Source organism: Chiloscyllium plagiosum, unplaced genomic scaffold, assembly GCF_037043375.1.
Source record: "Chiloscyllium plagiosum isolate Xiang-an unplaced genomic scaffold, Cpla_swu_hap1 HiC_scaffold_11, whole genome shotgun sequence".
Taxonomy (NCBI): domain Eukaryota; kingdom Metazoa; phylum Chordata; class Chondrichthyes; order Orectolobiformes; family Hemiscylliidae; genus Chiloscyllium; species Chiloscyllium plagiosum.
Genome location: NW_028270149.1, coordinates 52,783,064 through 52,796,954, shown reverse-complemented (window position 1 = coordinate 52,796,954; position 13,891 = coordinate 52,783,064). Strand labels below are relative to the sequence as shown.

At 40.6% G+C, this 13,891-nt stretch overlaps 1 protein-coding gene across 3 annotated transcripts in view; it reads right to left on the bottom strand.

The window, feature by feature from the left end:
- The window catches only part of bcorl1 (BCL6 corepressor like 1), a 265,520-nt gene that overhangs the window by 52,147 nt on the left and 199,482 nt on the right, over positions 1-13,891 (bottom strand). For all 3 annotated transcript variants that reach the window (XM_087992055.1, XM_043704668.2, XM_043704670.2), the window contains 4 exons: positions 13,698-13,778; positions 7,806-8,225; positions 2,408-2,691; positions 615-890 (listed from right to left, as the gene is read on the bottom strand). In XM_087992055.1, coding sequence (XP_087848181.1) covers positions 615-890; positions 2,408-2,691; positions 7,806-8,225; positions 13,698-13,778 — 1,061 coding nt within the window. The remainder of the gene's footprint in view (positions 1-614; positions 891-2,407; positions 2,692-7,805; positions 8,226-13,697; positions 13,779-13,891) is intronic.

Sequence of the window (13,891 nt, the reverse complement as noted above, 5' to 3'; positions counted from 1 at the left end):
GTTTAAAGCATGAAGCTATTCTGCTGCTTATTTCAAAATAGAAGCATCACAAGAGGCTACAAACAAGCTTATATAAATTCTCAGTCCACAGACCACTCTGAGGACAAGCTTGGCACATGGCCATAACAGTACATAATTCACAAATATCACAGTTCCAAAGTGATCCTGAATCCTTTCAGAAATTAAGTTTTCAACTGTAAAATAGTATTATGCCTAGTGAAGAAAACAATCGGGGCTAGATATATTTTTAAGATAATACATGTTTCAGCAAGTTGCATTATTGTGAAAAAAATGAAGTTACTACCTGAACTTAATGAAAAGAATGCAATTGAATTAAAATGAATGCAGCAGACGTTTTGGTGCACTTTCACTTTTCCAGCATATATCAAAATGTCAGTTATCTAGAATATAAGACACCAATGTAATTTAGAGACAACTAGGCAGGACATGTCACATGTGCAATTCATTCAGTTGGACCACATAGCAAAGAAGAGGTTTAATAAAGATGTCAAAAATGAGTTTTGAATGGTAGGGAAGACTCTGGAAAGAACAAGGTCCTCCTGAGAAGATATATAAAATTAAAAAGATTAATACTATGTTATTACAATTTTTACCTCATAGCCTAATCGTGCAGCCTTCTGCAGCAATGTTTCGCCAGCATTCTTATTTACTATTAACTTTCGTGTTTCAGATTGTGATTGCTGGCCTGCAGATGTCTCTGCTTGAGCACATGGTGACCGTGGCACTGTTGCATATTTTACAGGAGTAATTGAAGATGTCCGCTTTTTCCAGTGGGTTGAATGATCACGTTGCTTCTTTGGTGATGGGCTCCAATCAGAATCGAGCATTAATGCTGAGCGCTTTAGAGAGCGTTTTTGCCTTACTTTAATCTGTTAGAAGATAATTATTTGAAAGGTCAATCAATAGGACAAAGAAAATGATTTAATACCACAATCTTATTAAACAACTCAACTGAATGTCTTCCTTTTCATTGTATATTTAACTTACAGGAAGATATTGTATAGTGGCTCAGTGGTTAGCACTGCTGTCTCACATTGTTAGGAACCCAGGTTCAATTCCAGCTTTGGGTGACTGTGTGGAGTTTGCACATTCTGCACACGTATGCGAGTTTCCTCCGGGTGTTTTGATTTCCTCCCATAGTCCAAAGATGTGCAGGCTAGGTGTATTTGCCATGTTAAATTGCCCCTTAATGTCCAGGATCTGCAGGCCAGGTGGATTAGCCAATGGTAAGTGCTGGGTTATGGGATGGGGTGGGTCTGGATGGGATGCTTTTCAGAGGATAGGTGCAGACTCAATGGGCTGAATGGCCTCTTTCCACATTGTAGGGATACTATATATGTCTCATGGAATAAATGCAAGCAGCTATAATTGGCTTTATACTAAATCTACAATCTGATGACTTTGAATATAAGAATCATTTGAGAGATAACAATTAAAAAATAAAAGTGCAATTAAAATTCAAGGTCAAATAACTATACACTAACATGTTGAACATTTATACACCAAGATTGCCTAGCAATAACAGTCGATACATTAAAACACTTTAGTTTCATTTTGTTAAGATGGAAAATCTATTCTTAAAATCAAATAAACAATTTGAAAATCTCATCCAACCTTTTGTGATTCAGACTAAACTATTTTTCATGCTCTACTTGTATCTGCCAATGTCAGTAAAATTCAGCCCACCTGCTGCCATATCCTATCTCAGATCAAACGCAACCTGTTCATTACCACTGTCCTCTCTCCCATGTTTTGTTTCCAGGTTCCCAAATATCTCAAAATCAAAATTCTATCCTTGTGTTTACATTGCATCACAGCCTTGCTTCTTCCTCTCTCTGTAACATTATCCAGTCTAATAACCCACCTAACTACCCATTCGTCGGACTCTTGTCTCTTATGCATTGCCTGTGCTCTTTATGCCATCATTGTGGATCTTCCTTCAGTTGTTCTAATATACTGTGGGATTCTGGGTGCTTTATACAGCTGAGAACTGGGCACCATATCAATGCAAACTGAAGAATAAAAATGAGCTATTGTAAATATGCTGCAGCAGGACTGCACTAGGACCTTCTTCATTCAAATTCCAGTTCCATGTGATCTGATATTATTGATGATATAGTCTAGCTAACAGAATATCGCTCTTGATCTCAGATAAAACATAAGTTGCCCTGGACCAGAAATTCTGGAATTCCTTCCCTAAACGCCTCTATCTCTGCATGTCCCTTTAGGATTCTTCCAAAAAATCATATCTTTGACCAAGCTTTTGGTTTGCCTTCTTAATTGGCACAGCATCCATTTTTACTAATTGAACATCTGTAAAGCAGCTTAAGTGATTTTTTTCTATATTAGAAGCATCATACAAAGAACGTTGCTTTAAGTTTCTTACCTTGTGTCTTCCTTGGTTGCTTGCATCTTCGTCTGGGGATTGGGGTCCAATAATATGCTTTGTTTTACATTTACGTTTTCCTGATGGTTTTTCTGACTGAAACTGGCTTGGAGATTCGGATATGTGACTCAAGTTGAGAGAGCCTGTACTACAAGATTCTTTACGTTTTCGTAAACCTCCTGACACAGGAGTGCTGTGTCTGACACTCAGATTCCAATCAGCACTGGGCAAAGTGCCTGAAAGAGCAAGCCTTTTCCGTGGTGAAGTAGGAGGTGTCCATGTTCCTAAAATAAACACTTCATTATAATTAGCTTGACTAGACTCCAGCTCTGCTCTACATCTGTAAGCTTCTACGAAATTGTAATCTATTGAGATCCCGAATACCTCAATTACAACACACACTTGGTATCTGCACAATATGATCTCACATAGCACCAAATGAGCAGTGTGATGCTGTACATCACAGAATCTCCCTCAACATTAATGTGTTTACAATCACTCCCCCTCCCCTCACCCACCCACAATCAACAGCCCTGAGGGCAAGTACTGACCAAAAACCTAACTGGATCACATGTAAATAGTTCAGAGGCTGAGAATTCTGAGGCAAGAAACTCACCTCCTAACTCCCCATTGTCTGACCAGAAGGCATAAGTCAGAAATGTGACTGAATACTCATTTGGATGAATCAGGGATCCAAAACTATAAGCTTGATAGCATCAAAGACAAAGCAGCACACTTGACTAGCATGTAATCCACCACCATAAATGTTCCCTCCTTTCACCACAACACAAAGAAACAGCAGTGTGCACCAAATACAAGATGCACTGCATGCCTGTGATGGCACCTTCCAAAAGTACAACCTGTACCGTACAGAGGGACAAGGGCAACACACATATGGGAATGCCACCATTTGAAAGTTTCCCTCCAAACCACACAATATTTTGGCTTGGAACTATAATCACAATTTCTTCAATATCACTGGATCAAAATCCTGGTATATTTTCCCTAGATGCTAGGGACACATACAACATGAGACTACAGTAATTCAAGGCAGCAATTGACCAATATCTTTTCAAGGGCAAGTAGAGATTGGCGACAATGCCACACCAAATATAAGATTTTTTTTTTAAAAACAGGTCAACTACACCATTCTTGGTTAATCTAAGGGATGTTTACAGTTACTCTCAAACTAGGAAGCAATATTCTCAATGTAGTGGTCAAGTGACAATACACAGACATGATTAAGTCACAAGAGAAATCCCCACATCCTCCTCAAGCAGTTTCCACCCTATTACCTCCACCTCAAGAGGATATGAGAATTCTATCTGCCCTTCTGAAAAGAACCACTTGACTAAGGCAACTCAGTCAAATGCATAGAATCAACAGATGCCCTAGTACTATTGTGGCTGAACCCTCAATGTTTATGCTTGTAGTAATTTTGTGGCTAGGAGACAGGGATAGATGTTTATTTAACCTAGTGTGTGTCTGGACATGTTTCATCAGGATAAATAAATTAGAGCGAGAGAGGAAGTGTGTGATAGCAATAAACTCTATAGGCATCTAAGCATGCAATAAGTAAAGTGAATGCTGATCCGCTAAAGGGTGAGAATGGGAGTTAATAAAGAAATGGTGATGTAATGAATAAATATTTGGCTTCTGCTCTTCACTATAGGGAATACAAAAACATTCTCAGTAATAGCTGTAAATAAGGAGCTGAAGGAAGAGAGGAATGTGGTGACATGAAATTCACTAAGAAAACCATATTGAGCAAAATGATGCAGCTGCAGATTAATAAGTCTCCCCATCTTTAGAGACCTCATTCCAGGATCTTAAAAAGAGCTGCCTGATGAAGTGGTAATTGCGGTGATGTTAATTTTCAAAATTTCGCTAGATTCTGGAAAGATACCATCAGATTGAAAAATACCAAACAAAAGCCCCTCTATTCAAGCAGGAGGGAAGCAGAAAACTGTAGGCCAGTTAGCTTGATGTCTGTCATAGGAAAGGTGTTAGAAACAAATCATTAAGGAAGTTATTATTAGATTATATTTAAATGTTGCACTTAGAACATCAAGATAATCAGGAAGAGTCAACATGACTTTGTGAAAGGGAAATTGTGTTGATCTAATGTATTGCAATTCTTCAAAAGAGTGGCATCCACTTTGGATAAAGGGAAGCCTACTGATAGAACATAGAACATTACAGTGCAGTACAGGCCCTTCGGCGCTCGATGTTGCTCCGACCAGTCATACCAATCTGAAGCCCATCTCACCTACACTATTCCATGTATGTGCATATGTTTGTCCAATGATGACTTAAATGCAAAGTTGGAGAATCTACTACCGTTGCAGGCAAAGCATTCCATACCCTTACTACTCTCTGAGTAAAGAAACTACCTCTGACATCTGTCCTATATCTATCACCCCTCAATTTAAAGCTATGCCCCCTCGTGCTCACCGTCACCATACTTGGAAAAAGGCTCTCCCTGTCCACCCTATCTAACCCTCTGATTATCTTATATGTCTCTATTAAGTCACCTCTCAACCTTCTTCTCTCCAATGAAAACAGGCTCAAGTCTCTCAGCCTTTCCTCGTAAGACCTCCCCTCCATACCAGGCAACATCCTAGTAAATCTCCCCTGCACCCTTTCCAAAGCTTCCACATCCTTCTTATATGTGGTGACCAGAACTGTACACAATACTCCAAGTGCGGCTGCACCAGAGTTTTGTACAGCTGTAGCATAACCTCATGGTTCCGGAACTCGATCCCTCTATTAATAAAAGCTAAAACACTGTATGCCTTCTTAACAACCCAGTCAACCTGGGTGACAACTTTCAAGGATCTGTGTACCTTGACACCGAGATCTCCCTGCTCATCTACACTACCAAGAATCTGACCATTAGCCCAGTACTTTGCATTCCGGTTACTCTGACCAAAATGAATCACCTCACACTTGTCCGCATTAAACTCCATTTGCCACCTCTCAGCCCAGCTCTGCAGCTTATTTAAGTCTCTCTGTAACCTACAACATCCTTCGTCACTATCCACAACTCCACCGACCTTAGTGTCGTCTGCAAATTTACTAACCCACCCTTCTACGCCCTCATCCAGGTCATTTATAAAAATGACGAATAGCAGTGGACCCAACACCAACCCTTGTGGTATACCACTAATAACTGGACTCCAGGATGAATTTTTCCCATCAGCCAGCAACCTCTGTCTTCTTTCAGCAAGCCAATTACTGATCCAAACTGCTATATCTCCCACAATCCCATTCCTCTGCATTTTGTACAATAGCCTACTGTGGGGAACCTTATCGAATGCCTTGCTGAAATCCATACACACCACATCAATCGATTTACTCTCATCTACCTGTTTGGTCACCTTCTCAAAAAACTCAATAAGGTTTGTGAGGCACGACCTACCCTTCTCACAAAACCGTGCTGACTATCCCTAATCAAATTATTATTTTCTAGATGGTTATAAATGCTATCTATTATAACCTTTTCCAACACTTTACCAACAACTGAAGTAAGGCTCACTGGTCTATAATTACCAGGGTTGTCTCTACTCCCCTTCTTGAACAGGGGAACCACATTTGCTATCCTCCAATCTTCTGGCACTATTCCTGTAAACGATTTAAAGATCAATGTCAAAGGCTCGGCAATCTCCTCCCTGGCTTCCCCGAGGATCCTAGGATAAATCCCATCCGGCCCAGGGGACTTATCTATTTTCACACTCTGCAGGATTTCTAATACCTCTTCCTTATGAACCTCAATCCCACCTAGTCTAGTAGCCTGTATCTCAGTATTCTCCTCAACAACATTGTCGTCTTCTAGAGTGAATACTGTCGAAAAATATTCATTTAGTGCTTTCCCTATCTCCTCTGACTCCACACACAACTTCCCACTACTATCCTTGATTGGCCCTAATCTTACTCTCGTCATTCTTTTATTCCTTAAATACCTATAGAAAGCCTTAGGGTTTACTCTGATCCTATCCGCCAACAACTTCTCATGTCTCCTCCTGGCTCTTCTGAGCTCTCTCTTTAGGTCTTTCCTGGCTACCTTGTAATCCTTAAGTGCTCTAACTGAGCCTTCACATCGCATCCTAACTTAAGCCTTCTTCTTCCTCTTCACCAGATGATGTACAGTACTGAATGTTGTTAAGGCTGGAGTAAACAGATTCCTTTTAGGTAATGGAATCAAAATTTAATGGGGGAGGAGATAGGAATATAGAACACAAACAAGATCATCCATGATTGACTCTAAATGTTGGAGCAGATTTGTAGGACTGAATGGCCTACTTTGGCTGTTTGTATGTTATCTATACTGAGGATATACTACAAGACAGAATCCTTTAAATCAATGCTTTTTACTTTCTTGTACGAGAAATATGCTTGTATCAGTGGTTTAATTTTAACTTGTTCTTGTTTGATACCAACAGTCAACCTATGAAAGTATTAGTTCTGGAACAAAATAATTTGCTTTAGGCAGCATCACATTTGGAGCTGAATTTAATGAGGCACCAAATTACCAGGTCCCCTTGCTAAAACACTGGTGGTAAGCTGACCCTACAAACAGACAGCTGCATGAATTACTTTAGAACGTCAGAAATCTCACCTTGATGAGATGCTGGCCAATTAGAAGACTGGCAGCTCTGTCGTCCCAGCACTGTCTGGTGGAAGTGTTAACCAGTACTGGGACTGCGTTGCTTGGGCCAAGCTGGCAGGTGTCTGCAGGGTCGTGAAGAGTGCTGGAGCCTGTGGTTTGAGAGGTGGGCAGGGGAAGGTAATGTGACCTGGGGTGGAAGAGGCTAACCTCATGGGTTAAAGGGAACTAAAGAGCCTTAACAGACTCAAAAGCAGGCTACCCTACACTTCCACTGAAGCAATGAAAGTGCCTGAATACCATGTGACAAATAGACAACATGATGTTTCCCCAAACTTTTACACAACTACAGGACCACACATCGAACCCAAAGTTTGGGCCAATGCACATGGTTCACACAATTCTCAAATTTTCCACTGCCATATAACCTAACAAGTTATGAAGTACAACTAGCATATTTTGTCTGAATGCTCCTGAAATATTTGCTGTAAAACTCACTTATTTAAGAGCAGATAGGTACTGAACTCCAATGTTTTTCTGTACTGAGAAATAATTGAGCTTCAATATTTTTAGTAGCTAGAATCATTTCACTGACAAAAAACAGCCAATGAATTCCAAGCTGGGTTTTGAGTGGAGTACAGTGTGAGGAGCTTTTCACCAACAAAAGACAGAAAACTCTGAAGTTTTGAGAATTTGCCATCAGTCAAGATTAATAACACTCAAAGCAGATTTTAAAACATACATTTCTTCAAGTAATAAAGCATAAAATGCTCAAAAGATATTGAACTTTACCTGTAGTAACAGCTTTCCGTGTCTTTATTCCTGTGCTATCTTGATTTTCGTCCCTTTTGTGTAAAAGTACTTCAGAATCCTTCTCACTTTTAAATTTCTTCCTACTGGTTCTTATTTGCGTTTTGAAGGCAGGGTTTCGTTTATTACTACTTTTACAATTCCCATCAATTTCTGTTATACAACCCGAGTCAAGTGGTTCCAAACTATTCTGTTCACCCACGTCAGTTATTGAACTGCCAGTCCTTCCCACCTCACTCTCTTCTTTGGTCCCTTTATTCTCCGTTGTAGACTTCTCCCAACTCCTTGAACTTTTCTTTGCTTTTACATCATTTTCCACTTCCTCATGCATAAGCTGACTTTCTTCCAATGTACTGTCCGTCTGGTCACAGGTCGCATGTACTGATGAGACACAGAAACTTTCTGAAATAAACAAATTAAAAACTTCTTTGTAATGTATAAAATACATTTAATCTTCCAGGGTTTTAGAATGATATTGTTGTAATCTGAAACTGCCAATGTCCAAATCAATTTCCTGTGGTTTTGATCATGACTTTTTACTTTGACCATGTCTAATGCCTATTACGACAGTGTTGCCAATTCACTACATTGCTCTTGCTGACCAACTATCGCCACAACCTTAAAACCAACATATAAATTTCACTACCAATTTTCTCTCCTGTTCTCTGACCGTGCCAGTTTTCAATCAGTTATGATTTCACACGTACCAGCAGCCTTTAACCACCTTTTTCCAAATGTCCATGTGAACTTGGAAAGTTAATTGCATGTATACAAAAAGGCAGAAGGAATTTGGTTCTCTTGGGACAGGATTATCAGCCAACTGAACCCTGGAGTTGAATTTGTCCCCAGTAGATAGTCAGATCCATGCAGAGTCTTTGGATTAGCAGCCACAGTATAACTGGACTAAGTTATGCAGACATAATCCAACTCGTAATTTAAAAGTCAAAAAGTCTGTCTTTTCCAGTTCTCAGTATCAACCTTTCTATCAGAAATTACTAATGTCCATTTGTAACACTGCAGTTACATCTTTGCAGCAGCTTGACTTTCTAAAGCATCACTATAAACAGTGAATGTTATACACCGATTTAGAAATGTCTCGATTGAGTAATGTTAAGGACGAATTTCAGTACCAGTGGGACACCAGGTAAGTAGGCCATAAGAGCCAACAATTAGTTGATTGACTCAAGCAGCATGTTCCTTTGGTTGTTGGTTACAGGCAGAAAACAGACTATACTCAGTCATCCCTTGCAGAATCCAAAACAAAACTGATTCTCTTATTGGGCTGAACAATCCAAAGTGCACCAATAACCACACTAACAATCAATTTAAGATTATCAGCCAAGCTCACACATGGTTCATTTACGCTTACGAGAAATGTCCTACATTTGGATATATTCCTTTAGTTTGCACAGATTACATTTAATGCATGCACCTTTTTTTGAATTACTTGGAAGAACCTATAGTTCTCCACTGCTATGCTTCAATCAGTCGTCTAGTAAATCAATCAGTAGTCTCATCTCTTGTAGTATAAATTGTTGATTGTTTGAAATTTGCCATTCTTGCCTTTGTCCTCATGAGTGCAAGATAAAAAAATTCCAAGATCATGTGGTGCTTATCAGCAATATTCACATCGCTTTAGCTAATATTTCGCTGACTACCATATTTTAGATATCCTGTCCCCACATTTCAATAAAATAACATCTATGCCTGCCCCTCTTCCACAGTTATGTTTGGGCCCAGATGTTGCTGGAGAAGGAGCATGCGGTGTATACCTTGGCCTTTTTAGGGAGAGATGGGCACTGTGGGGAATGGAGTGCTTTATTTCCCCCTCCAATTCTATTCTGATTCAGTCCCTACCCTCCCCTTCACCTTTTCTCACGTAAACATTGCTGGCTCTGGGCTTTGCTTGTCACTGGTTCATTAGCCACACGGGTGTCTTTTCTGGTGGCAGAATGTTAATAAATGTTTTTCACTGTATCTTGCGTGTGCGCACACACACATTCCCCTCACACACCCACCCACACTGTGCTGAGAAATATGAACACTCCTGCTGTATGTCAGTAGTGTGGGGGGCATAAAAAAATATGACCAGGAGATTTGAATCGCAATTAAAAACAATAAAATCAGGTCAGTGGATAATTTCGGCCTTGTCTTGCATTCACAATGTAACCTTAGAGTTTCCAAAGCTTAATCACCCTAACTGTTTTCTCTACTCCTATAATTAAATCTTCTAATCAAATATTTCTCCTGGCCCTGTTCAGGGGTAGACTAGCCAGCTTGCACAGGTCCGAACTTCGCCAAAAGAGGTCTCGTTGGCTCAGAAATCTGATGTCCACCCTGCTACACTAGCTAGTTGGTTGCAAAATCAATCACTCAATTCTCCTACTATTGTGCTTAGTATTATAGAAGATTTTAAAAAAAGGCGGTAGAAATAGACTAAGGAACTATGGACCAACCAGTGAGTTTAACATCAGTGGTAGGGAAACTATTGGAGAAAATAAATAGCGAAAGAGTAAATTTCCATTTAAAAAGGCAAAGTTTGATCAGGGATACACAGCACGGCTCTGTCAGAGAGAGGTCATGTCGAACAAATTTTCAAGGTTGTGACCAAGTGTTTGGATGAGGTTAGGGCAGTTGATGTAGTTTAGGTGGATTTCAGCAAGGCCTATGACTAGGTCCCACATGGGAAACTGAAAGAAAGTAAAAGCTCATGGGATCCAGGCTAACTTGTCATGATGGATCAAACATAGTCTTAGTGACAGAAGACAGGCAGTTAGCAAATCCAATGTTGGTGAGTCTGGAGATACACTGGTGAGCTGAGTCAGGGCTCAGGACCCATGGCGGAGGCAGTGGAACGAAGCCAGATTCTCTTTCAATTTATCTTTTTATTCTTAAACTAATTCAAAATTGTGCTGGATTGTGGGGAAGCTCAAGTTTTTTTTACTGTACTATACTGTATTATTCACTGTAAAATACAAGTGACAATGAATCATTCAATTCAATTCAAAGCTGTCTGTGTGACCGGAGCCTGGTGTGCAGCAGTGCACTGCAGGGATCATTGATGGGTCCTTTATTGTTTGTGATACTCAAAAATGATGTAGGTGAGAATGTGGGAAGGATGCTAAGTAAGTTTATAGATGTGCAAAGATTGGCTGAGTTGTTGACAGTGAGGAGGAAGATATAGACAGATTAGTCAGATGAGCAGGTCAATCAGATGAACAGATCAGAGACTGATAAATGTGAGGCTATGCACTTTCGAAGAAGAAACAGGACAAGGGAGCACTCAGTGAATAGCAAGATACTAGGGAGCTTGGAGGAATAGTAGGATCTTGCGGTGCTTGTCCACAGATCACTGAAGGCGTGGACGGGTTAATAGGTTAGTTTTGAAGGCAGCAGGGCTTTCATCAGTTGAGGCATAAATTATAAGAGCAGGGAGGTCATGCTGAGTTGTTTATAACTTTGGTTAAGCAACAAATGTATGCAGTTCCAGTCACCACAATATAGAAAAATGTGAACACACTGGAGAGGGTACCAAGGAGATTCGCCAGGATGTTGCCTGGGATGGAGCACTTCAGCTATGAAGAGAAGCTGGGTAAGTTCAGGTTGTTTTCTTTGAAGCAGAAAAGGTTGAGGGGGTTCTGATAGAGGTGTATAAAATTGTAAGGGGCATAGGCAGGGTGAATAGAAAGCAGCTGTTCTCCTTAGTTGAAGCATCAATAAGATGGGGCATAATTTTAAGGTGAAAGGAAGGGGTAGGGGTATACAGGGAAGTCTGGAATGCACAGGTTGAAAGGTCAGTTGAGGCAGGAAACCTCACAACCTTTAAAAAGGTATTTTGATGAACACTTGTATTGTCAAAACATTCCAGGCTATAGGCCTAGTGCAGGAAAGTGGGATGAGTGTAAATAGGAGTATATTTTTTCAGTACAGATTTGATGGGCCAAAGGCCCTATTCTATACTGTATTATTCCATAATTCTATGATTACAAGTAAATCTTCAACTCTGTTCTGCCTCTCAATCTCGTACCTAGCTTCCTGAAAATGCTTTCACAAAAACACAGAAAATAGGTGCAAAAGTAGTCCATGTGGTCCTTCGAGCCTATGCCACCATTTCATGTGATCATGGCTGATCATGCATTTTCAGTATCCCACTCCCGCTTTCCCTTCATAGCCTTTGATCCCTTTAGCCACAAGGGCCATGTCCAGCTCCCTCTTGAATATACCTAACAAACTGACCCCAATAGTTCTTTGTGGTCAAAAATTCCACAGATTTACAACTCTGAATGAAGAAATTCTTCCCCTACTCAGTTCTGAATGATATACCCCTTATTCTTAGATTGTGAACCCTGTTCTAGACTTTCCCCAACATCCGGAACATTCTTCCTGCATCTAGCCTGTCCAGTCTCATCAATATTTAAGGGTGGCATAGTGGCTCAGTGGCTAGCACTGTTGCCTCACAGCACCAGGGTCCCAGGTTCAATTCCAGCCTCGGGTGATTGTCTGTGTGGAGTTTGCACATTCTCCCCATGTCTGCGTGGGTTTCCTCCGGGTGCTCCAGTTTCCTCCCACAGTCCAAAGATGTGCAGGTCAGGTGAATTGGCTGTGCTAAATTGCCCATAGTGTTAGGTGCATTAGTCAGAGGGAAGTGGGATTGGGTAGGTTACTCTTTGGAGGGTCGGTGAGGGCTTGTTGGGCTGAAGGGCCTGTTTCCACACTGTAGGGAATCTAATTGAATATTTTATATGTTTCTATGAGATCGCCCCTCATTCTTCTAAATTCCGGTGAGTACAAACTCAATCAATCCAGTCTTTCTTCACAGGTCAGTCCTGCCATCTGGAGAATCAGTTTGGTAAGAAACTTACCCCCAGTCCTACCTTAGCCATTAGTACTGACATGGTACACAATCTCTAATAATTACTATCTCCCAGAAGAATGTCCTGCAGCCACACTGTAACATCTTTTACCCGACCACTAGGGAGGCAACATAATATCTTGGAACCAAGCTGATTGCTGCAAGAGTACCTGTCTGAACTGCCACCTATGGAATCCCCTATCACTATTGCTCTTCCATTGTTCTTCACACATCACCCTATCCATATGGTTGAGCTGCCCATGGTGCCAATAACTTTGCTCTGGATGCACTCTCCTGAGGAAACAATCAGGCTCACCAGTATCCAAAAAGAATAACAATTAACAAGCAAGTCAAGGTACTCCTGCATTGTCTGCTTGGCTCTCAGACTGCCTGACAGTCACCAATTCCCTGCTGCCTGTACAGTTCTAACTTGCGGTGTGGTAATCTCCTTAAAACATTCTATCCACATAGTTCCCTACCTTGAGGATGCACAATACCGACTTGGGCCACTGCTCAAGTTCCAAAACCTGGAGCCCAAGTTTATGCAGCTGGTGACATTTCTTCAAGTGTTCATCAGGGTCAGGAAGTGTGTCTATGACTTTACACATTATACAGAATGTGCATTCCACTTGGCCAAGCTAACCTAACATCTCATAATTTTAACACTATTTATTACAATTAAAATACTAGAAAACCTGATCAATACTCACCAATCAGCTTCTTCCCCTACACCAAATTAAAAAGTAACTACAGGAGGCTCCCGTTGTGCACGGTTTTCAAGCTCTTGGACTGCTCCCCTCTCGAGGCAAGGCTGATTGCCTGCTCTGGAGCTCTCCCTTTGACTGTTCCTCTGCCCCTTGTGTTGTAGTTTTTATTACAAGAACAAAGTAGTCCATCTCATTATACCTGCTGAGATGTTCATTTTTTCCTGTGAACACTTTAGCTATATTCTGGATCATGAGCATTCTGGTGGTTCTGGCCTGGTCTGCCACAATTTCCTATTTGAAGAAAAGTTTACTCACCTGACTGACTACGTGTCCTGGTTTTCAACACCACTGGAATGAAGTCCTTAAAACTATTTTTGCCTTTTCTTAAAGAAAGATCTGAGAAAGTAGGAAACAAAAGTAAAAACTTAATTAAATCAGAACATTTTCATGTAATACTTAGTCTCTTCAAGATCTATAGGATTTCTACATTCAAAAAATAGTTTTTGCCC